Source organism: Nicotiana tomentosiformis, chromosome 3 (genome assembly GCF_000390325.3).
Source record: "Nicotiana tomentosiformis chromosome 3, ASM39032v3, whole genome shotgun sequence".
Classification (NCBI taxonomy): domain Eukaryota; kingdom Viridiplantae; phylum Streptophyta; class Magnoliopsida; order Solanales; family Solanaceae; genus Nicotiana; species Nicotiana tomentosiformis.
In genome coordinates this window covers 96,220,579-96,246,414 of record NC_090814.1, presented here as the reverse complement: position 1 = coordinate 96,246,414, position 25,836 = coordinate 96,220,579, and the positions used below count along the sequence as shown (strand labels likewise).

At 37.6% G+C, this 25,836-nt stretch overlaps 3 protein-coding genes and 1 long non-coding RNA gene across 4 annotated transcripts; 3 read left to right on the top strand and 1 right to left on the bottom strand.

Annotated features, from left to right (window-relative positions):
* The first annotated feature begins 487 nt into the window (after positions 1–487).
* Positions 488–2,655, top strand: LOC138908785 (uncharacterized). Its single transcript, XR_011415189.1, has 2 exons — positions 488–694; positions 2,577–2,655. It is a non-coding gene; the product is annotated as an uncharacterized lncRNA (long non-coding RNA).
* Positions 2,656–9,502: 6,847 nt separating this feature from the next.
* On the top strand, positions 9,503–12,315 carry LOC104116046 (cell division cycle 20.2, cofactor of APC complex-like). The gene is made up of 5 exons (XM_009626817.4): positions 9,503–9,861; positions 10,385–10,660; positions 10,757–11,026; positions 11,111–11,692; positions 11,818–12,315. The coding sequence occupies exons 1-5, from the start codon at positions 9,766–9,768 to the stop codon at positions 11,965–11,967; spliced, it is 1,374 nt and encodes a 457-aa protein (XP_009625112.1). The 5' UTR covers positions 9,503–9,765; the 3' UTR covers positions 11,968–12,315.
* A 943-nt stretch (positions 12,316–13,258) lies between these two features.
* Positions 13,259–18,976, bottom strand: LOC104116048 (protein VASCULATURE COMPLEXITY AND CONNECTIVITY). The gene is made up of 3 exons (XM_009626818.4): positions 18,644–18,976; positions 14,997–15,193; positions 13,259–13,886 (listed from the first exon to the last, which is right to left on the bottom strand). The coding sequence occupies exons 1-3, from the start codon at positions 18,737–18,739 to the stop codon at positions 13,553–13,555; spliced, it is 627 nt and encodes a 208-aa protein (XP_009625113.1). The 5' UTR covers positions 18,740–18,976; the 3' UTR covers positions 13,259–13,552.
* Positions 18,977–23,621: 4,645 nt separating this feature from the next.
* LOC138908200 (uncharacterized) lies at positions 23,622–25,613 on the top strand. Its single transcript, XM_070198848.1, has 4 exons — positions 23,622–23,652; positions 23,936–24,720; positions 25,029–25,208; positions 25,320–25,613. Exons 1-4 carry the CDS (start codon positions 23,622–23,624, stop codon positions 25,611–25,613), a joined length of 1,290 nt encoding a protein of 429 aa, XP_070054949.1.
* The last annotated feature ends 223 nt before the right edge of the window (positions 25,614–25,836 follow it).

Below are 25,836 nucleotides of genomic sequence, written 5' to 3'. Positions count from 1 at the left end.
GCGGGTTCGCGGGCCTTAAGTGCCGTTTTTAAAAAAAAATTATTTAAGCATTGAGTTTGGCAACGGATATTCTTTTGACAATGACTAAGTTTTTAAGGTTTGCAACATCTAGTTTTTTGACTTATTTAATAAATTTAAAAATTAAATGAAAATTAGGAAACTAAATAAAGAATTATAAAATATTAAAACAAAAGACTTGTAATAAAAATATTCTAGCAATTATAAATATATAATAGAGTTATAATTTATTTAATATAATTTCAATCAATTAAGTAACTAAGTAAGAGTGTAAGACAATTCATAAAACAAATTCAACGCTTAGAACCTTTTATTTTATTAATAGAACTTTCAAATCTCACATACAAATATAATTTTTTTGAAGAGCACCTAATCTACGCAGCCACCTTTTAGGAAGGGTTCTGTTTGAACTAGGCCTCTTAATAGCCAATTACAAATTATCATACTAATATTTGTAAGCTCATATATAACTTCATTGTAACTTATCTATAATTTCTGTCGGACATTGTTCTGGAATTGGCAATGGTGATTGATGTTCCATGAGTTCCATGCCGTCATCGCTCCCAGTGCTAAGTATTTCATTGTATTCTTCTTCTTCCCTAGTGGTTAATTTTTCAAAACCAAGATTTCTTCTTTCTGAATTAATCCAATCTCTGATTAATACGGAAATCTCTAGGTTGTCCTCCGCTAATGAATGTCTATGATCTCCGATTTGAAATCTTGCCGCGCTAAAAGCACTCTCCGATGCTACTGATGATGCTTGAATAGCAAGGATATCTCGGGCCATTATTGAAAGTGTTGGAAAAGCCTTGCCACGCTCCCTCCACCATGCCAAAAGTTGTTCGTTGCCTTCTTCGTCTTTAATAATTTTCAATCCTTGATTAAGATAAGAATCAAGTTCATCATCAATAGAGGAATCAAAACCTGTTATATCATCCATATCTTCCCATAGAACTTCTACTCTAGACTTAGAAGTAGAAGGAGCAGTTTTACCACCTGTTGTTTCCATAGATTTATATTTATCAAACATTGATCTAACATAAGAATATATGTTAGCCTGGCATTCTTCGAGAGATGGTTTTTTATTTTCTTGAATTGCTAAATTCTCATAAATTTTACGAACAAGTCCCTTTGCACCTCTTAATTTTAAAGATGGGTTAAGTATAGTAGAAATTAAATAAACTTGGAGAGTAGAAAAAAAATACTTTTTAAATTTTGTAATCATTTCATTAATGGACGGTGCATAAGTTGGATTAGTTTTATACTTACCAAATACAACAGAAATTCCACAAATATACCATAATATTTGTGTAATAGTAGGATAATATATACCAGAAAATTATTTTGTAGCATAATAAAAATTTTCTAAAAATTTAGTTAGCTCTTTGATCTGATCCCAATCAGAATCAACAATTTGATCAGCGGGGATACCATTATGCATATTAAATACCTTTTGTATAGGCACCCGATAATCATAAGCAACTTTAAGCATTTCATAAGTAGAATTCCACCTAGTACAAATATCTTTTGGAACTTTTCTATATGGAAGGTTAGCACTAGCACATTGTTGAGCAAATTTATGAATTCTACTCGCTTTATTAGCACGAAAAATATAGCCGCAAGCATGTTGTACTTTACTACAAGCATCAGAAAATAAATTAATACCATCTTTTACAACCAAGTTAAAAATATGGCATGCACATCTAACATGAAAAATTGCCGGATTAATTGGACAAAGTCTAGTTCTTAAGCTAGTTGCTGCAGTTGTGTTAGCAGAAGCATTATCTAAGGTGATAGTTAAAACTTTATCAATGAGTCCATAAAAATCAAGTATTTGTAGAACAGTAGTTGCAATATATGCTCCAGTGTGTTTTGAATCAACAAATTTATAACCAATAATACGTTTTTGCATGTTCAAGTGATGATCAACCCAATGACATGTAACAGTAAAATAATCACAACTATTAAGACTACGATCTATATCAGATGTGATAGACACTTTACAATCTAAGTGAAAAATACACAACGAATATACTGAAGATATTCGGTTTGAAATTTAAAAACATCATTTCTAACTGTAGTCTTAGGAAAACCTTGAAAAGCAGGATTATAAGTTTCTTGTATATAATGCACAAAAGCAGGGTGAGAAGGAAAAGTAAAAGGTAAGCCACAGACACCCACCATTTTTGCTAAGTTCTCACGATCTCTTTCTTTGTTATAGGGGCGTAAAATAGTACCAGAAGCAAGGTCAAGCTGTTGTTGTAAAAAATTAGAACCTCCACCAGATCCACTTGGAGTGCTAGTACCGTTGCTAGGATCCAGTATTTGTCCGGCTTCTATTTTAGCTTGTATCCATAAAGCTTTGTGGTACCTACCTAAGTGCCTAGATAAACCCCCCGTCCCACCACTTTTGGTGTGCGCAAATCGTTGCTTACATATTTCACATGTAGCACGTTGATTGACTTTATCATGTTTAAAAAATTTCCATACAAGTGATGTTTTGGAACGTTCACCCTTAGGCTTACCCCTTACAGGAGGTACAGGGGGTAAAGCTCCAGACTGAGATTGACTCTGAGTTGGAGCTTGTGTTGCGGGACTAGTGGGTGTTTCATCTAATTCTTCTTCCTCATTTTCTTCGTCCTTAATATAAATATCGTTGCCAAATTGTCTTTGTAAAGTTTTATGATCTAGTTGTTCTTCGAAATTAATATTATAACATGCGGGGGGTTGGAAAAATGAAGTTTCATCAACATGAGTCATTTCATCTATATGTTTTCTAATTATAGGAGAAGGGCTAAGATTATGACTAGGATTAGGATTACTACTACTTTCACCTTTACTACTTTTTTTACTAGTTTTTTTAAATACGCAAAATACATTTTTAGGTGCCATAATTTAAATACGAAATTAAATTTAAAATTTAACACAAAAATTAAAAACACAAATGAAATACAAAAATAGAATACGTAAAGTAAACACAAAAATTAAGCACTAAAATAATGCGCAAAAAATATATATTAAAATTAGGAGATGGAACGTGTGCACCGTGATTAAATATTAAAACTTGAAGAAATTGCCCAAAATATTGCTCCAAATACTTGAAGAATTAATTTGAAGCTTGAAAGTTGCTCCAAAAATTTGTCCTAATACTTGAAACTTATCACTTGATTGCGAGAAAATTGAGAGAATAATATAGATAGAATGTAAGAAATTTGAGAGAGAATGATTTATTTTTGTGGGAAATAATGAAGAAGGATTGGGGTATTTATAGTAGAAAATAGGGCCAAAGTGTAATTTAATAAATTTAGGAATTATATTAAAAGTTTGGGAGGGGGAGGCAAATATGGCCATTTTTGGCCGTTAGGAATGACTATTTTTGTAATTATAACCGTTGCCCAACGGCTATAATTCAAAAAAAAGGGACGCGGGACGGGACGGAACGGGACGAAATGGGACGGGATAAACGGGACGAAATGGCCATCCCTCCAATCCCGTGTCCCGTTTAACATGGGCCCATCCTGTTTAAAATTAAGCGGGACGGGACGGGGCGGGACGCGAGACGGGACGTCCTGTCCCGTTGGACAGCCTTAGTTCGGTCTTAGTTTTCCTTCGTTTGGATTTCAGGTATTGAGGGTGACTTTCCTTAGCACTAAGTCCCCGGGCTTAAAATGGCGGAGCTTGGTTCTTCGATTATAGTATCTTTTGATTCGTTGTTTTTGGACGGCCAATTGGACGAGAGCATCTTCTCGTTTTTCGTCCGATAATTCGAGGCTAGTGTTCATAGCCTCGCTATTTGATTCTTCTGTTGTGTATCGAAATCTGGCACTGGGTTCGTCGACTTCGACTGGTATCAAGGCTTCAGAGCCATATACTAAGGAGAACGGGGTTGCCCCCGTACTAGATTTTGATGTTGTTCGATATGCCCAAAGGACATTGGGTAGGATTTCTCTCCATTTTCCTTTAGCGTCGTTCAGCCTCTTTTTTAGGTTTTGAATGATAGTTTTGTTTGTTGATTCAGCTTGTCCGTTCCCACTGGGGTGATACGGTGTTGATAATATCCTTCTTATTTTGTGGTCTTCGAAGAATTTCGTCACTTTGCTGCCAACAAATTGTTTCCCATTGTCACACACTATTTCGGCGGATATCCCGAATCGACATACGATATTATCCCAGATAAAGTCTATAACCTCTTTCTCTCTTACTTTCTCGAACGCCTATGCTTCATCCTATTTAGAGAAATAGTTATTCATACACAAAATAAATTTAGCTTTACCTGGGGTCGATGGCAGAGGGCCGACGATATCCATTCCTCATTTAATGAATGGCCATGGGGATATGACTGAATAAAGTTTCTCTCTGGGTTGATGGATCATTGGTGCAAACTTTTGACATTTGTCACATTTTCGAACAAATTCCTTTGCATCTTTGCCCATATCGATCCAATATTACCCTACCCTGATTATTTTTCGGACTAATGAATCGGCACCGGAATGATTCCTACAAGTACCCTCGTGCACTTTACGTAGGATGTAATCGGTATCTCCTGGACCTAAGCATACTGCCAATGGTCCATCGAATGTCCTTCGGTATAGCGTTCCATCCGAAGCCAACGTGAATCGAGCAACTTTGGTTCGTAGAGCCCTTGAATCTTTAGGGTCCGATGGGTACTTTCCATTCTTTAAATATCCAATATACTTATTTCTCCAATCCCAGGTTAAGCTCGTAGAATTTATCTCGGCATGACCTTCTTCGATCACGGATCTCGAGAGTTGAACGACAGTCCCCGAGCTCAACTCACCTTCCTCGACCGATGATTCCAAGTTCGCAAGTGCATCAGCCTCGCTGTTTTGCTCTCGTGGAATATACTGTAAAGTACATTGTTTAAAATAGTGCAAAGTGACATGTAGTTTGTCCAAATACCTTTGCATTCTATCTTCTCGAACTTAGAAGGTTTTGTTTACTTGATTTACTACCAACAAAGAGTCACACTTGACTTCAATGACTTCTGCTCCCAAGTTTTTAGCTAGCTCGAGACCTGCAATCATGGCCTCATACTCGACCTTGTTGTTAGTCAACCTGGTAGTTTTAATAGATTTCCTAATAGTGTTACCCGTGGGTGGCTTTAAAACTATGCCTAGCCCGGACCCCTTCACGTTCGAAACCCCGTCTGTAAAAAGGGTCCATACCCTCGATGACGTACCCGATTTCAACAGGAGTTCTTTTTCGACTTCGGGTACGAGGGTTGGCGTGAAATTGGCCACGAAGTCTACTAAAATTTGAGACTTGATGGCCGAACGAGGTTGATATTCGATATCGTACCCACTGAGTTCGATGGCCCATTTGGCCAATCGGCCTGATAGTTCGGGTTTGTGCAAAAAAATTACGAAGCGGGTAAGTTGTTAATATGCATATGGGGTGACACTGAAAGTATGGTCTTAACTTTCTAGAGGTGTTTATTAGTGCCAGTGCCAATTTTTCTAGGTGCGGATATCTAGTTTCTGCTTCTCCTAATGTCCGACTTATATAATAAATGGAAAATTGCGTACCTTGCTCTTCTCGAACTAGGACACCGTTTACTGCAATTTCCGATACTGCCAAGTACAAGCAAAGTTTTTCGTCTGTTTTTGGAGTATGAAGTAGTGGTGGGCTCGATAGATATCGTTTTAGTTCCTCTAATGCATGTTGGCATTTCGGGGTCCAAGCCAAATTGTTCTTCCTTTTGAGTAGAGAGAAAAATTTGTGACTTCGATCTGAAGATCTCGAAATGAATCGGCCTAAAGCTGCAATCAGTCCCGTTCGCCTCTGTACAGCTTTCACGCTGTCCACGATGGTGATGTCTTCAATAGCCTAGATTTTATCGGGGTTAATCTCGACTCCCCGATTTGACACCATGAAGCCGATGAATTTTCCCGAACCGACCCCGAAAATACATTTTTCAGGGTTGAGTTTCATGTTGTATTTTCTCAAAATCTTGAATGTTTCCTGTAAATGGGTTAAATAGTCCTCTGCGCGCAGGGACTTAACTAGCATGTCATCAATATAAACTTCCATTGATTTACCTATTTGTTCTTCGAATATTTTATTTACTAGGGGTTGGTAAGTAGCCCCTGCATTTTTTAGCCCGAAGGGCATCATATTATAACAATACATTCCATAGTTGGTGACAAATGAAATCTTTTTCTGGTCCTCTGGGTTCATCTGGATTTGATTATACCCGGAATAGGCATCGAGAAAAGTGAGAATCTCGTGGCCGGCCGTGGCATCGATTATGCGATCGATGTTGGGCAGCGGAAAGGAGTCTTTGGGGCATGATTTGTTCAAATCCTTATAATCCACACACATTCTAAGTTTGTTCCCTTTTTAGGCACTATAACTATATTGGCTAACCATTCGTGATATTTCACCTCCCGAATGGACCCTATCTTGAGACGACATTGATCGACCCTTCGGGTTCGAAGCTTGTTTGTACCATCTTCGGAACCCATCTCGAGGTCTTACTTCGATCGATTATCTTTCGAACTCGATCAGACATATGAAGGCCGAAATCTATTTCGACCGTATACACATACCAAGCTAAATCTAGGATGATCAATGCGAAACAAAGGATAGAAAGGGCAAGTCATCTGTTATTGCATTTCAAAAGTCAACAAAATAATAATCAAGAGAATTATGATCCATCAAGTAGGATAAAAACTTAACCCTAGTGGCAGATCCACAGATATAGGAAGATATAGAAAGGTACTGCATTTTTGAAAGATTTTGACTAAGCATTGATTGGTTTAAACATGTTGTAAGATAGTTTACCCAAAAAAAATTTAATGAATAGTACTTTTTTGAGACATCGATTTGAAAGTTAAATGAAAAACTAAAGTGGCAGCGGAAGCAGCAACAACAACAATAACCTAGTATAATTTTACTAGTTGGATCTGGGGAGGGTAGTGTGCGCAGACCTTACCCCTACCTTGAGGTAGAGAGACTCATGTTTCCGATAGACCCTCGGCTCCCTCTTGGGTAGAGAGGCTGTTTTCGATATACCCTCGGCTCCCTTCCTCCAAGAACTCCCCACCTAGCTCTTGGGTGACTCGAACTCACAATCTCTTGATTGGAAGTGGATGGTGCTCACAGTTGATGCGAGGATGCGAGGTTATGATGAGAAGCGCCAGTGACCACTTGCGTGCTATTGAGACGTGCACAAACTTCATATTTCATTTCTAAAAGTACTGTAATGTTGTGCACATCCCATCAACTAAAACTAATCCCGACTCAAACTCAAAGTAATAAGTTTATCACATACCTTCGATTTTCAACACGTAGCCTGAAGGTTAAGAATTGGTTCAAACTTCAAACTCATGAGGTCCTTTATATATGTTATTGGAAGGTTGTTGTGCAAAACGTGTTATTGAATAACTTATCCAATACAACTGGTCACATAAGGCAAAAGGAAGATGGTTCTTTTGCCTGCTGAGGAGACCCTAAAAGGGATTCATCCTATTTTTTGACTCTCAAGAAAACAGAAAAGCACATACTACAGAGACCATAGAAACCCATAATAATATTCTTTACCAATATGGAAAAACAGAAAAGTGAGGATAAAGACCATGCCTTAGACAACCTGCTATAAAATTCATATATTCCCTTTGCATATTGCATGACCTATTTAAATAAAATATAATTTACTATATTACTACCAAGGAACTTATCAAAGAGTTTATATCTGGTAAGGATTGCATATGCAGCATAACAATCATAATTCAGTTAGTTTAGAGGAAATAAAGGGGAGGAGTCTATCCTAAAATATCAGCATGAACTAAGAGAAGGGGAGAAAAGATTCATACATCTTTACCATCTAACAACATTGAAGAGCGCGCTTCTCTAGTTTGTGCTACCTCTAGTGTTAGTGCTGATAATTACCAAGTGACCGAACAACTGCCCGTACACTATCCAAACAAAGAACACTTTCAATAGTGTAAAGTAAAGTTAAAATACTCAATTTTTAACTATATTGAATGATTATATAGTTAAAATAAAAAGTAAAGTAAGGTAAAAACACTCCAAATATCCAATAGAGTGTAGTGTCTAGAGTAATTTGCTAAAAGATTTGATGCCCCCATCACCTGATTAAATGGTTGTCTTATTGCTGTAGCAACGAGCAAAAGACCCACAAGTTAAAGTAATGTAGAGGTAAATAAATAACGCCGATCTCACTAAAACTAGCGTATAATATATTTGACAAATTGCTCTTTCATTTTATGAGCAATCAAATATTGAAACACGTTGACGAATCTCATTCTAAAATAAAAATAAAGATGAAAAAAACTCAAAGTATAATAAGGCACATCTACGGAACATATCAATATCAATTGACGATTAGATGATCAACTTGAACTCATATTTATTAGCAATAAGTATAAGTATTAAAAATAATAGTAGGAGTTAAGATTAGTTTCTCTGCACTGTGAAATTTTATCTTCATTTCTATTTGTGTAAATTTCCACAGTGGAACTTCCATATCGTAAGTTGGAATGCATTGTGGCACTTTTAAAAGTGTCTTTTGTTATTATTTGTGCACCCTTTACTACTCACATTATTAACCCAACGGCCAACACCATAAAATGGCATTGAAGTACACGATAAGTAAATACCATCTATTACTGTCAGAGGCGGAGCCAAGATTTGGACCTTATGGGTTCGGGATTGTAATCCTTTCAAGTTACTGGGTTCTAAATTAATAAGTTTTACATATCCAATAAATTTCTTAAGACAAATATATTGTTTGAACAAACACTACTGGATTCGGTCGAACCCGCATCCGATACTCTGCCTCCGCCCCTGATTACTGCAACCAATAAATTATACGTCCAACACAAGAATATTTATAATCTTAGCTTGGGAAATCCTATGATAGATTGGCCACACAAGTGTATGTTACAACCCGACCTAATAGTGACATTGTTCGCTTTGAGCTTAGGCCCCTACGATTTTAAAACGTGTCATTAGGATTTAAGGTTTATTTACTTATATGCCCAACATATCTCCCGTATTTTGTCGATGTGGAATTCGAAGTTTGCCCTGCCATCGTTCAAGGTTACGCGGAATGACTTTAATACCATATGTAGCAACCCAGTCCACTATTGACATTGTCTGCGTTGGCCTTGTGTGTCACAATGTGATTAATTATTAAACATAGATTCAAGAGGAGGGTGCATTACACTATTAGAGGGCAGAAAGAAAAAACTAGATGTCATTACCCAAAGTGCCCCTAAGATTATATGAAAAGTACTATTTCTGTTGATAGGCAATTTAGTCCAAACAAAAATTACAACGGCTATCTTCTGGGACATAGCCGTTGGAAGGGGTTTTTACACTGGTTATGCAAACCCTAGATTAATCCTTGTGGTGCCGACAAGAACAAAGTATTTTTCAATAGAAAAAACAAATCCAATACGCACATATATATACCCACTAATCAACTGAAGAGAGACTCATCAATCAACTCTCTCTCTCTCTCTCTCTCTAAGTTTCTCAAGCAACCAGCAAGCGATCTCATTCTCTTCAATTCTATTATATAATATAGTCTGCTTTATTATTGTATAATAATTTTTTTATTTGAATTTGTTAGTGTATAACCTGATTTTAGTTTTGCAGGCTTTGTCAATCAAGTTTTCTGATTCACAACGCAACACAAGATTATCACAGCTTCTGTCTTTCTTAGTTTTGTTTTTGTCTTTGTATTTTTGTGCTAACGAAATGGATGCAGGATCATACTCAGCCTCATCAAATAAGAAACAATCACGTTGCCCTCTACAGGAACAACTTCTTCAACGTAGAAATTCTCGTGAAAATGTATGTCTACTCACCTCTAACCATTCTCTCTAATAGTTATTAATTAATTGTTCCGATTTGTGTAATTAGATGGGTATGTCAAGAATTCAACTTTCTAGTAAAAGGGAAATCTTTTAAAATAGAGGAGATGGGTTTTCATTTTACTTTGCCATTTTTGCTTTTAATCTGACAGACCCAGGGGCGGATGTAGGCTTTAAGATATGTGTTCCTCAAAATCTAGTAGCTTTGGCCTAACTCCTGTATATGTGTTAGGTAGGAAATCCACCAAAAATGTACAAAATATTCAATTCAAAACAAGTTACTAGCACTTAAGATCACTGTCCTAGAATCCATAAAATTCAAATCCCCAATCCTCCTTTGGATAGACCATTCGAGCATTGTTTAGCTTGATTGATTGTGCCCTCTTTCTTTTGGGGGGTGGGGTAGGGTGGGGTTGAAAGTCACAAGCTCTTTTTTTTTTCATTTCTTTTAGATGAAAACATGAATATCTCACCAAATGCTTTTTTCTTGTTTTGTGTAACAGTTGGATAGGTTTATTCCAAATCGATCAGCGATGGATTTCGACTATGCACATTACATGCTGACAGAGGCCGGAAAGAAAGGTAAGGAAAACCCAGCTGTCAGCTCTCCCTCCAGAGAGGCATACAGGAAGCAGCTTGCAGAAACCTTCAATATGAACAGGTCTCGCATTCTGGCGTTCAAGAACAAACCACCCACTCCTGTTGAGGCAATTCCTAATGAGTATGCCTCCTCTGTTCAACAATCCAAATCTGCAAAACCCCGTCGACACATTCCTCAGGTTGGAAACATAATCTGCACCAAAGATAACATTTTTACCTGTTTACTTCTTGTATGACAAGTTTTTAAAGGTTTCTTTCAATTTTCTTATATGCAGACCTGTGAGAAGACATTGGATGCTCCAGATATTATGGATGATTACTATTTGAATTTGTTAGACTGGGGCAGCAGCAATGTTCTTTCTATTGCTCTTGGCAGCACTGTATATCTGTGGGATGCATCCGATGGTGCTACTTCAGAGCTGGTCACTGTTGATGAGGAAAATGGCCCTGTTACGAGTATTAAATGGGCTCCTGACGGTCGACATATTGCTGTTGGTCTGAACACTTCTGAAGTTCAGCTTTGGGATACTACAGCAAATCGACTCGTATGTTCCTTTAAATCTTGTGTTTTTACTGTTTATACCTAATATTCTTGATGTTGATATTTATGCTTTCATTTGTTGGTACAGTTGAGAACTTTGAAAGGTGGTCACCGATCCCGAGTTGGTGCTCTAGATTGGAACAATCACATTTTGACAACAGGTGGAATGGATGGTCAAATCATAAACAATGATGTGAGAATAAGATCACCTATTGTTGACACTTACCAAGGCCATGATCAAGAAGTCTGTGGTCTAAAATGGTCAGCTTCAGGCCAGCAATTAGCTAGCGGCGGAAATGACAACTGTCTCCACATATGGGACAGATCAATGGCTTCTTCAAACTCTACAACGCAGTGGCTTCACAGGCTTGAAGATCATACAGCTGCTGTTAAAGCCTTAGCTTGGTGTCCTTTTCAGGGTAACTTATTAGCATCGGGTGGTGGTGGAAGTGACAGGTGTATTAAGTTCTGGAACACACACACTGGTGCTTGCTTGAATTCTGTTGATACAGGATCGCAGGTTTGTTCCCTTATATGGAACAAGAACGAACGAGAGCTGCTAAGTTCTCATGGTTTCACTCAGAATCAGCTCACTCTTTGGAAATACCCTTCTATGGTAAAGGTAGCTGAGCTTACTGGTCACACCTCAAGAGTACTTTTCATGGCTCAGGTAAATTCTCATGATCTTTTTGTACACATTTTTTGTGCAGTCAGTGGCCTCACCTTGAAAGGAAAAGGCTAAAAAAAAGAGCTGTTTTACAAAGGTATTTATTTTCTTGTTTATCGGTTTTGCAGAGTCCAGATGGCTGCACAGTTGCATCTGCAGCTGGAGATGAAACTCTCAGATTTTGGAATGTATTTGGGACTCCTGAAGTTGCAAAACCTGCACCAAAGGCAAACCCTGCCGAACCATTTGCTCACCAAAGGCAAACCATGATTCGCTGAATGACAATGGAACAACATTATACATGCCTGGTGATTTCTGTAGAGTCTTGTCAATACAAATACTGGAGCAAAGACTGCTGACTGAAGAAGACAACTGTGAATTCATTTCTAACTTTACTATCTGTATTAGATCTTAGACCAGATCAACTGCTGTATGTAGAACATATTTTTATTTTATTTTTTATTTATGATCATCAAGATCATTTGTCTGCGACAAGTTGGACCTGGTCACTTGTAGTGACAAAGGGCCTGTCCAGAAATATTACTTTCAATCCCACCTTGTACTACCGGATGATGATTCAGTATCTCTCAATATAAAAATATGATGATCATGATGATCATAACAAACATGAGTATCTCTCAATATAAAAACATGATGATCTCTCAATATTCAGTATCTCTCAATATAAAAACATGATGATCAATCCCCCCTTGTACTACCGAATCTATTGGAGGTTTGTTATCCTAAATACAATTCAGCTGAATCTTTATCATAAGTGTATATTACTGAAACTTCGAGTTACTCAGTTTTTGATCATATTTTTGGTTGAGTAACTAGCTTACCAAAATTTCCTCCCATCTGATCAAATGAGCAAGTATCCTCCAAACTTTCATTTACAGGTCCCCATCGCTTTTCTTATGTATCTTTCCACACTTGGTCTTATTTAGCATTTGGCTTTTAGTCCAAAAGATATTGGAGAATTGATTCGCTGTACTAACAAACGAAAGGAAAATTGCAGGTAAAAGCGATCTGTATGAATCTCTCTCAGAAGCAAATACTCCTTCATATTCTAATTTTCTGCCAGAGTAACAAACGAAAGGAAAATTGCAGGTAAAAGCGATCTGTATGAATCTCTCTCAGAAGGAAATACTCCATATTCTAATTTTCTGCCAGAGTAGGGTGAAAATCCACTATAGGTTGAATTTACAACAGAAGGAAAGCCAAATTGATTTGTCAATCAATGCATGCTTGGTTCATTCATTGACTCCTTCATATTCTAATTTTCTGCCAGAGTAGGAAAGCCAAATTAATACACAAATGAATGCATGCTTGGTTCATTCATGGGGCTGTTGCTGTTCCCAAGTCAAGCTTTATAGCCACCAACTTACCATTCTTTTAATCTATATGTTCTAAGAATAATATTTGCATCCAGCATATCCCTAATAATAGTATTTCAAATTCCCTAATAATTCATTTCTCGAGTCTAAATTTTGCTTGCCAAGCTTCATTTCCATGGCTTCAAGGACAGGATAAGCTACTTTATCCAGGAAACTGATTCTGAAGTTCAAGTAGGTGAAGATATTGGTGACAGCATTACTAATTATAGTACAAGGAACTACAAACTTCATAGGAGTATGTTGCATTGTTGGATTACATACACACAGCAACTCCAGATACATGTTGTAATGCTACAAATTTCCGACAAAACTAAGCTATCACTCACTACCTTTGGAGTTCAAAAAAAGCAAATGAAAAAACAAAAAAATTGTATGATATAGCTCACAAAGGGGAGCAAATGGTTCACATACAGAAGACGATTCTTCACACCTCCAGTCCTTGTGTTTATACAAGATCTACGGACAATCACGTAGATATGCGTCTCATGTAAGTATCTTCATGCACAAAAACTGGTTCCTGACTGGTCTGTGGAGGAATTTGTGGGTGTCCCATTGCAATGCCACCTTGACTTGGTACTGGTGGATGCCATGGATCGTTGATGTTTTTTGCAGATACCAAGGAAATATAATAGATGATTCCAAGAGCAACACTGGCAAGGGACAAGACAGCAGCTCCAGCAAATACTCCAGGCTTTACAACATAGCAATAGTAGTTGCCAAAGTACAGGCTCTCTTCACCATGCTGTTCATTCAGTGCTGCACCCGTTAGCAATAACATAAACGCTATGACGAATGTAAACCTGCATAAGCGGCAAGTTTTGGAGACCTTTATTAAGGCTTCTTCAGATGGTATGTAAGATCAAATTGGTCCACTGACTCCACCAGAGAAATAACTTTTGATAGTATATTCCAATGCATATGACCAAGATAAATGCAATATTAGAGAAAGAACTGTTGGTTTGAGGGCAACGATATCTCAAGGTCCAGCCACAATTTAAGGTTCAATGGCTTCAGCTAGACCACATTTCTGGACTCGCAACAAGATATCTTGCGACCTAATAGGACTGCATTCCCAGAAGTTAAAGAGTTTGAGGATGAAAAAAAAAGGAAAAGAAGAAGATAAGAAAATAGGCTCCTGCACACTCCCCTTGCACGTAACCACCTTAACCCTGTGCATTGGAACTTGTATCTATAGGACCAGCAAGGTACCATTGGTTGGTGAAGTAATAAGAACAATATGGTATATTTTTAATCGGATTAATTACTGTCCTTTAAAAGAGGAGAAAAAGGCCAACAGTGTTAAATACTATATATCCACAAGCCACAACAAATGCTAAAATCTGATACTTTCCAAGAATTACTGGAAAAGTTTGTACATGCAGTTGTTACAAGCACATGAGCCAGCATTACAGATGTAAGGCAAGCTTTTGGCTTCAACAATGTTGATAGATATCTTATCATACTTCTATATATAAGACAGAGGTCGAGATTTGAACATCCTAAAGTAAATATCAGAAAAATTTAAAATAGTGATCGGTTTAAATTAATAGTGATGTCAAATGGCTTTTTCCTTTCTCAAAAATTACAATTAAAATGGTGATGTGAAATGGACAACATTGCAGAGTAAGCTTGTCAAATTCTGAATGTGGGAATAACGAAGGTCTCTTTTGCCTTTGACTGCAGATATATAAGGTCTCTCTTCCCAACACAAAAAAGGCAGGAATTCCATAGAAACTACAGGACAACAATTATCTGTTATTCGGGTCAGCCTCCATTTGATCCACTACAATAATCAACGACTGAACTTGAATTTAATTAACAGTATGCCAAATTACAATGATATGAAGAAACAAATAAATACCTTTTGATCTAAATGTATTGCAATTTGCAACAATGACTATTGAACTTACCAGGATACAACAAAACATAGTAGTGCTAGTGACCGATTAGATCCTGATAGATATTGACGGCAACAGACACATCCACTTGCTACATTGACAATTATTTGAGCAACCATAAGAGCCACAGCAGCAGCCAATCCAAGGCCCAGTGCAGGACTCCTTGGATATACACATTCTGAAGGAGAGGGAAACTGGACCTGAGAACCCTGAAGAATAATTGAATAGTACTATGAATTAGTCATGCCGACTCTCTATGAAAGCAAGGATAACGTAAACTCTCTTTACCCCTATATTCTAAGGACTCATAATTCCCAACAGCAAACATGAAATGAAAGTAACTTAAATCCTGTGACAATCCTTAGCGAACGAAATTCAGCATGCAACCAAACAACCATAAAAGATCTGTTTTCTTAGTCCATTTGCGCATTCTCCGTCTACCAATCCCACCTGTAAATCTCCTCCAAATCTCCAATGTATTTATGAATGGTAGCAGGGCAATGGGTGATATGATCTGAAAGCCAATATAAGTAAACAATCTCCTCCACTCTCCACTGTTATGTGCCAATTGTCCCACATGATCAAAAAGAGAAATATTAATGGATTTATAGGCCAATATCTCCCTTTCTCTTTATAATAGTCATGGAAGGTCTGAATAACATGGTTAAAACAGCAAAAAGCAATGGGTGGATCAAAGGGTTTGAGATAGCTAGAGGTGGAAACAATAGCCTGGAGATCACACACCTTCAATATGCTGATGACACATTTATTTTCTGTGACGCAGAAAAGGAGCAGCTGAGGTTTCTAAGAGTTATTCTAGTACTGTTTGAAGGGATTTCAGGACTTCATGTTAATTGGAAAAAGAGCCATCTTTACCCAATAAATGAAGTACCTGATATGGAACAATTGGCACTAATCTTGGGAGGTGAAGTAGAAACTCTATCTACTGTCTATCTTGGCATGCCTTTGGGTGCCAAATCTAAATCCAAAGAGATATGGAACAATGTTATTGAAAAGTGTGAAAAGAAGTAGTCCAGATGGAAATCCTAGTACCTATCAATGGGAGGAAGACTCACCCTCGTCAACTCACTTTTAGATGCACTCCCAACATATATGATGTCACTCTTCCCTATTCCTGCAGGAGTCATACAGAGATTGGACAAACTAAGGAGAACCTTTTTGTGGCAAGGGAACATAGAAAAAAGGGTTTAGTCAAGTGAAAATCTCTTATAGTTGGCAAAGCTCATGGTGGACTAGGTATCAGGAATTTGAAGGATCATAACAAGGCTCTCAAGATAAAATGGCTATGGGGGTATTCTCAAGAACCCCAAACCTTAAAGCCAAATATGGTGAGGATGACAAGTGGATAACAAGGGAAGTAAATACAGCATATGGAGTTAGCTTATGGAGATCCATCGGGTCACTCTGGCCTATTCTAAAGAACAACTCATCCATCAAAGTGCAAGATGGCAATAAAACCTCCTTCTGGAAAGATAACTGGTTGGGAAATGGATGTTTAAAGGACCTCTACCCTGATATTTATGTTATGTCACAACACCAACACAACACAGTAGCTGAAATGTGGTCCCCCAAGGATGGACACTTGTTTTTAGAAGAAGCTTGAATGATTGGGAGGTGGCCAGAATGACTGACTTCATCAAACATCTGGAAAGATTCATAGGTTTACAGAGTGGGGTGGACACAATAAGGTGGAAGGGACATAACAATGGCATCTATAAGGTGAATGCAGCATACAAAATCCTGAATCAAGCTAACCGGCAGATTAACAACTGGCCTTGGAAGCATATATCGAAAATCAAGATTCCCTATAAGGTAGCATGTTTATCTTGGTTACTAGCAAAGGAGGTTGTTCTAACACAAGACAATCTTATAAAGAGAGGGATTCAATTGTGCTCAAGATGTCACTTATGTGGAGAAGATGTTGAGACAGTTAGCCATCTATTTTTACATTGCAAGATAACTGACAAGTTATGGAAGATCTTTATCAATCTCAGGGGCATAGCTTGGACAATGCCTAGTAAGATTACTGAAGTTCAGTTGGGATGAAGCTAGAACTGGAGCAAGAGACAGAGATAGATGGAGAACTATCCCAGCATGTATTTGATGGACAATCTGGAAAGAAAGGAATTCCAGATGTTTTGAGGATAGAAGAAACTCTGTGCAGAAGATCAAGCTTAATTGTGTTTTGCTTTTTGCTTTTGGTGTAAACAGATCTGCGCAGAAGATATTGTTTCAATCCTAGATGTCCTAGAATCTTGTTAGGCCTGAGGATCAAGTTCTTTTCTTTTGGCTACTCACTTGTAAATATGGTTTCAGTACAACCTATGTACTGATTTTATTATAATATACAATATGTTACCATCTCAAAAAAAAAAATGGATTTATAGGCCAAATGGGCTCTCCCACCTAATAGATTAGCCTTTTGGGTTGGGTGCTCCTGTTTGATCTATAACATCCCCTAAAATTCTTAAAATTCTTATAACCTCACCCATAGGCCTGTTGTACGGGATGGGGGAGAAAGTCAGCAGGTTGTTACTCATGGAAGAGAGTGACGCCCAAGGTGCAATTTATGCCCAGGTTTGAACATTCAAACCATGCAAATTCAGCTGAATATAACTGAGCCCAAAGAGTTTTGCAAAGACGAGCAAGTTTGATCGTAAGAATCCAGGCTTTAACAATTGCACTAGAAATGATGTGGGTTTCCTTAAATTGGCAATCACATGAACGCTAAGTTCTACTAGGAACGAACATCGCAAGAGCAGAATGGAGTTTCAGCTCAAATTTGACCGCACCTAATTTCCCTAAAAAAAATTGAAATTTTAATTTCGTGGGAGCAGCTCGGGGTGTATCTTTACAGCTGGTAAACAGAGGACCAGCAAGAGAACACTTGAGCATAATGGAGTTTCAGCTCAAAGTTGACCGCACCTAATTTCCCTAAAAAAAATTGAAACTTTAATTTCGTGGGAGCAGCTCGGGATGTATCTTTACAGCTGGTAAACAGAGGACCAGCAAGAGAACACTTGAGCATAATGGAGTTTCAGCTCAAAGTTGACCGCACCTAATTTCCCTAAAAAAAAATTGAAACTTTAATTTCGTGGGAGCAGCTCGGGATGCTATCTTTACAGCTGGTAAACAGAGGACCAGCAAGAGAACATATGGAAGCTGGTGTTAATTGTCCATAACAAATGGAGAGGAAGTAAGTACACCAACCATTACTCCATTTTTCCACCACCAACAAAATGTAGAATGTGCTGCTAAACTCATTTAGATTAACTAGGAACATCAAACCACAATAGTAAAGCAGCTGCTATTTATTAAAGTTCCCTTTGTGGCGAAGATCCAATAACAAAGAGAAGGGCAGAAAATGTTATTTAACCCTTCATTTATTAGGATTCTTTGTTTTAGACTATAACATTGGACTGATTTTTGTATTAAAAGAATAACACGATGAAACCATTTGCATAAACAGGTCATTTGTAACAAAGATTTGAACTTTATTAGAGAGCAGAGTATACCCTTAACTATTTTCAAATTAAACCATTTCAGAGGATAGAGTCCAAACTGAGCACCAAGCTAATCAGATGATAGCAAAAAGGAAGGGAAAAAAAGCTCGATATGAAACAAAAATAAAAAATTACCTTAATTCTAGTGGCCTCAGCAGCAAAACCAGTAACAGCAGAAAGCAACCCTAGAAATCCCACAACAGCACAAATTACTAACACCTTCCTTTCCATGGCCTCTTTCTTTCTTGTTTATCTACGCCTAAAGAAAATCACAGAAACTGTCGGTGACTCGCACAAGAAATACTCTCTTTGACTGTAACTAGAATGGAAAAAAAGAAGAAGCAAGAAATAGTTTAATTTCTGGAAGCAGAAGAAAGGGGGAAAAGTGTAGTGAAGTAGAGACCAAGTAATGTAAAGCTTGTGAGTTGGGCGAAAGTTTGTCACACAGTGGAGATATAGGAGAAGGTTATGGAAATTAATAAATGTCAGTACTCTTTTTTAAGACAAAAGTACTGACAATACGATAAAGGATTGGCAAATCAAACAGTACTTTCTCAAGATGATAAACTAACAGCTGCTGCCTACTTGTAAATTCAAAATAGTAAAACATTTTAAAATTACTATGTCTTATTCACAAACGAAATCAAAATCAATTAATAGGTTTACATAAATTAAAAGAAGGATATTGTGATGAAATATAAATTCTCACTAATTTATTTTTTAAAATTTTTATAAAAATATTGTCAGTGCGCCTTCTTTAAAGTAGTGCAACAAATTTATGAGATAGAGCATCACACAAAAGAAAAAAATTCTACAGGAAATAGACTGTTTAAAATATAAAACTTCATAAGTGTTAAGGCAACTCCCAATTCCGTTTGGTACGATTTATGGTGGATAAATAAAAATAATTATTGGATAAAAATTTAGTACTACATTATTTCTTATTTGGTTACTAATCATAAGATAAGTTATATCAGGATTAAAAATAGTATTGCAATAACTTGTATGTGTAAGAGGGTGTAATATGAATCTCAGGATAAAATATTAAAGTCTACAATCCTAGAATTACTACAACATACCAAACAATCAATAAAAACAATATAACTAATCTCAACATAACTTGTCTTCAAACCAAACGACTCATAAAAGAAAAAGCTACATGTATATTCCAACTTTGGAAGCTTTCAATCAGTTATGTGTTCCTAACAAATTAATCGCCGTTAGATTATATGAATTTCATGTATCAAGTCTGTTTCATTCAAATCCATTTTACTCAATTACAATTTATAACTAATTTTCTAAAGCAAATTAGAGATTTTCTAACAGGTCTTCTAAATCTCACACTTATTCATACACAAGGTACAAGTCCTTAATCAAAATAAAAAGATTTCACGACAAACACCACATCTAAGGTAAAGTTAAAACTTTTAAAACTCTAGAAAATAAATACTATGTTTGATAAAACAAATCTATCTATATAATAGGAGAGGCAAAGACACCATAGTAAGCCAAATAACGATATAATAAAAAGTCACTTGGAAATTTTAGGAAAAAATTAGTTAGGTTAGGTAATAATTAATTTTTTTTAAATTTAAATATTAAAAAAATTAAATTATACACTATGTATTGTTAATAATTAGTTACTATTTTTGAATTTGAAATAATACAAGCAACATAGTCAAAAAATAAATAAATTAAAACTTTATATTGAAAATAAAATAGAAGAAAAGTCTAATTGCTTATTCCATATAATGTAGAAAAAATTCTAAAAATATTGATACATTTTATACAAAATAATAAAAGAACATATATTTTGGACGAAGTAAAAATTGCAAATCTGCAAAATTATCCAAGCGGCAAAATGCCTGAAAAGATTTATTTAACATTTAAATTTCAAGAAATAAGTAATTTACTTTATTACTAAAAAATACCTAACCCCAAAAACCACGTCTTTTAAAAAAAAAAAAAAAAAAACTATTGCCCTTAACTCCATCACCAACATCTTCTTAATTAAAAATCTATTATTCTCAAAGTTTCTATTTAACCCAACTATGCCAGCAGATTTCAGCATTCTCATAAACGGTGATAATTGTTACAAACAATATATAAATGAAATTGCGTACCATAGCAAGTTTTCTTGGTCAGCCAAAATATTCTCCAAGGAATATATATCTATCAAATCAGATAACTTTTCAACCTATTCAATATTTATTACTCATATGTTTTCATATTGTTAGCACCAGTATTTATCAGTTGACGGGTTTATATAATAATATTATTTATTATTTCATGAAAGAAATAAAAAGATGATAAATATTTTTAAATACAAAGTTTGTCCTTATTTTTTTCCAATTTATTCAAGTACTTACATAACAAAATTGTAATTCAAGAAAAAAAAAATAGAATTTGGATAGAATATACGATGTTTTTCATGCTCATAAAATAATATCATTTATGTACTTATTTTCGTCGTTGTTTTCAAGTAATATTTTATTTAAAAAAAGTTATATTTAATATTCTCCGTGCAACGCATGGGTATGAATACTAGTGTCATAGGCGTATCTAGGTTAAGGGGTATGAGTTCACGTGAACACGTACTCCCCTCCCTAAATCATATATAACAATGTCATATTTCTTCAAAAATATTTAAATATATGTGTGTGTACACATGCTCAAAGACTCCTATAATACAATTATTATTGGGTGCACCTCTACAAGTGACATTGACAGTTCAAATCCCACTCCAAACGGTCTTGTTTTCGGTACAGATTATAGATATATGTGAAACTTATTAAAATTTTAAAAAGAATATAACTTTGAACCTATAATTTCAAAAGTGTAGTGAGTTTATGGTAAGAGACTAAAGTTAAACCCGTCAATTATAAATTCTAGACCCACATTTTCACAACAGTGCACACACCCTCTTGATATTCTTGATCCGGCTCTGACTAGTGTAAATAAAAATTCAAACTAAAGTTATGTTTCATTATGTTCTTCCCTTAATCGCTAACGTAGAAACGTTCCCTCCCGATAATGGCAAATTCTGCGGTTGATTTACACAAATAGATTTTTTAATGCCTCTATTTAAGTTTTAACCCTGTTTAAAACTCGGTCACAGGACTCCGGGATTATTCGCTTACAAGCAGCACATATAGTAGTTTGTTAATTACTTCGAAGGCACATAGGCTACGAATATAAGTCTTTCTTTTCTAACCTTTTTTTTCTTTTTCTTAATGAAATTGCTTTGTTATTTTGACAGAGCGATAAACCATTGAATTATAAACAAAATATACGAATTAGGAAAGAGGGGGGGGAAGGAAAAGCCTAAAATAGGGGCCAAAAGCACCCCGTAAAGTGATGGAGTTAAAATTGAATGATTAGTCCACTTTTTTAATTTATAAGTGATCTAATCTATCGTGTTATTATTCAGAATATAATCTGTCCATTAAATCTTTTTTTCATATAATTATTTGATAATCAGTATTCATCGATATGCCGCACATACTACTGTAATATAATATTATTATTATTTTTTGTGATTGGAGAAGAAAAATTGTTGGCCTTAGTCTATATATAAAACGTACACTGCCCAGTTGCTACAGTATTAACTTAAGACATAAACCATGATAAGGAGAGATTACGATTCTTAACAATATCATAAATCATAATCCTCTTCTTATTATGAATTTAATATGCAGTTCCGTTTCCGTCGTCGTTGTTTTAATCATTGTACTGAAAAGGAGATACTAGTACAATACATAATCTAGCCCCGCGTTCAGTTCATAATTAACATTGTAAAAGGCTAAAAGCTATATGGAACTTGTGATCTTAGTTCGAGCCCGATCATGGTTCGAGCCCTCGAATTGATTCCAGATCAATGTTGGTCGGTCTTTGGATTATCGGCATGATAGGTCTACCCTGCGTCATGGTTCGATTTTTGTTCGAGTTTGATTAGGATATCGATCTCGACACGGACCGACCTCCCCGGGTTCACGCTTAGCTCGTCCTCTCTTCGGGATCTTACTTCGATACGTCACCCTTCGAACCATACCAGACATGCCAAGGCTGAAATCTATTTCGACCGTATACAGATAGTCCCCTCGCTTCTCAGAAAGAATGCGGCGAGAAACGATATGATTTTCAACAGCTCGATCGGATTATATCTCGTCGTTTCCATCGGGTTCGACTATGGCGCATCTGGAAGCTGTTCCGTCGGATTAGTCTTTCAAGGCATTTAATGCATGTCAGGCGGTAGTCGGCCACTGCTGATACTGAACCGCCATCGTTTAAACCTATAAATAACCCTTATCTTTATCCTTTACCATTTTTACATCTTCCATCTTCCAAAATTTCCCAAGTTCTTCTACGTACTCTCCAACTTACCAGTAAAGCTGTGATTTCTTTCCGAAAAAACCCTTCTTCAATTATACCAAATCTCTATTACTTCCTTCTGTTCCTTACTTTTGTATTCAAAAATGGCGAAAACATCATAAACCATTCCTCAGAAAGAGAAGGCTTCATCTTCACAGTGTGCCGCCGATGAGGCACCGGCAGAACCACGGCCTGAGGAGTGTGTTCCCGAGCCCTGCGTCCTTACTTTAGATTTTAAGGTTGATAAAGGTTCATCGGTCCCTGGCCGGTGTGAGCCGGTATCGAGGTACATGTGTTCGATAACCGAGAAGCACCTCGATATGTTAAAGAAGGATTGCAATTGGGGCGAAAAAGAAGTAATAATACCTACCCCTGACGAAGATATCACTTCTTACGCGAAAGGGTTTTTGGACGTATATACTTACCCTTTCACTTTGGGTCCCCTTGATTCTATCATTATTGACTTCTGTCGACAATATCAGGTAACCCTAGGTCAGGTCCATCCTTCCTTGTGGCGGATCGTTATCCTGATCCGATATTTTGTGAGCAAAATCGAGGGGATGTCGTTCACCCTCGATCATCTTATCTGGCTGTACTGTCCTCGACTTTTTCGAGGAGGGTTAATAAAACTCCAGCGTCGGGTTACCAAGGCTCTGTTCTCGAGCATTGACGAGGACAGGGCCGGGGTTGGATGGGCAGGTTCGTTCGAGTAAGGACTTCGGACCTGATCCCGACTGAGAAGATGCCCTTTTCCGAGGAGTGGAACATGAAACGTAAGTGTGATCTTGTTGTTGCTTCTATTTTGTTCTTCCATTTATTCTCTTATCGACACTCCTTTTATGATGTAGCGATTCCCTGGATGCCCGGAGCGGTTCCCGATCTCAAGAACTGAGTAAGGGCTCTTGTTTCGACCTCCACATACGCCGAGCGCTCATGGCGTGATTTGTCAAAGGGTCGATGGGAGGCCAAAAATCACGGTGAGCTCTTTTCTCGGACTCTGATGATCCGAATGAGGGTTTTTTTTATAATATTTTTTATAAAGTTTCCCATATGCAGGTTTGGGTAAAGACGCGGTCTTGAGGCCTCTATCCAATGAGGAGGATGTTTCGACCTCTGTCCTAAAGCCGGTGAAGGAAAATAAAAGAAAAAGAGCCTCGGTTCCCGAATATCCAAAACCGAAGAAGAGGACGGCTCGTAAGCCGAACAAGAATGTCATTCCTTTGACCGTGGAATCCGTTTTGCGTTTAAGGGAAGAAGAAGAAGAAGAAGAAGAAGAAGAAGAAGAAGAAGAAGAAGAAGAAGAAGAACAAGAACAAGAAGAAGAAGAAGAACAAGAACAAGAAGAAGAAGAAGAAGAAGAAGAAGAAGAAGAAGAAGAAGAAGAAGGAGAGGACAATGGGTCCGCGCTGGCGGTCCGAACAAAGAGAGCCGCCGATGCCTCATCGCCGGCTGGATCGATGATGTTCTATGAGGCTCCGCCTCGAACTGAAGATATACCGGAGAAAGATCCAGGTAGAGTCCCCGAACTATCGGATGTAGGAGACGCCCCTCATCGGAGTCGACCGGCAGGGGTTACAATCGAAGAGCCCCTCGAACCCCTTCGAGCCGAGGGGATCGCTCCAAGCGAGTCATTTGGGGTAGCAGCGATTGAGGATTCACCTACCTTTCCCGGTTTTTCCGCAGGGGTGTTTCGGGAAGCTCAAGCTCTGGGAGCCCTCGATCTAGACAGGCCCCACGATGGAGAAGATCCATTTCGTGACTTGTTTACCGGTATCAAGGATGTTGCCGGTGCCGGTGAAGAATCGGATCTTTTTCACGAATTGCGGCAGGCTTTGAATCAGGTGAGCCTTTAATTTTAATTTTTTTTACTTTGCTTCTTGTTTCTTTGTAGGTTGCGACAGTCCATCGAGAATAATGTTCTCATTCCCAGAATGAGCTGCATCGATACGCGGCCGACCTACACCGTGCCACTGACGAGAGGAACTCCCTTAGACTTTCCTTAGGGCAGAGAGAGGAGGATATAAAAGACCTCCGAGCTGAGCTGGCCAAGGCTTATCGAGATCAGAATGATTTGTCTGAGCAGGTAATGATGCTTTTGAAAGCCTATGGGCTTGATACCGGAACGATAGCTAACATTTCGGTCTCACAGTTGCAGCAAAAAATCGAGATGATCGGGAAGCTTCGTGAGGAGGTCGACGTGATAAGGATGGAGTCCTTGCGGTGGAAAGAAGGTATGGACCGCTTTGCTGCAGAAAAAGAGACCGCTCGAGCCCAGTTATCGTCGTCCGAAACCCAGCTTCAAAAAATGAAGGAAAAAGGCCTGGTTCAGGCAAGAAGAATTGAGGATCTTAAGTCTCGGTTAGCCTCTGTACTTGTCAAGGCCGAATCCGATACTGAAAAGGCAAAGGCCGACACGGATGCGCTCGTGGCCGTCTATTAGGCCGACGCTGAAGCTGCCCAAGTCCAGGCAAGAGAGGAGGCCGAATCAGCCGATAGTCGAGCACATTGGGTCGCCGAACTTGCTAAGTGCCGATCCAGAAGGGAAATTCTCGAGGAGATTCATGCTCGCGGCTTCGATCTCGCGGAAGAGATAAAAAGGGCAAAAGAACTTGAAGCTGATGCTGAAGCTCTGGTTTCTGACGGTGATGACGACGACGATGGGAGAAAGAGCGGATCCAAAAACGGAGGGGGGGAACCTGATAAAGAAGAGACTGCTCCCGGTCGAGAAATTTAGTTCCTAGGTTTTACATTGTAATCAACCATGCAGATAAATTTGTGTATAGACATATCTCCCATTTCGCTGATTTGCTTCTGTTTTTGTTTCCCGTCTTGCGAGGACTTTATTTGCCTTATGAATATTTCCATAATGTTTTAAACAGCTTAATCAAATTTGTACCTCGTAGCCTCTGCAACCGAGCGAGCGTTTACTCAAACTTGGGGTAATGTAGCCCTTTAGG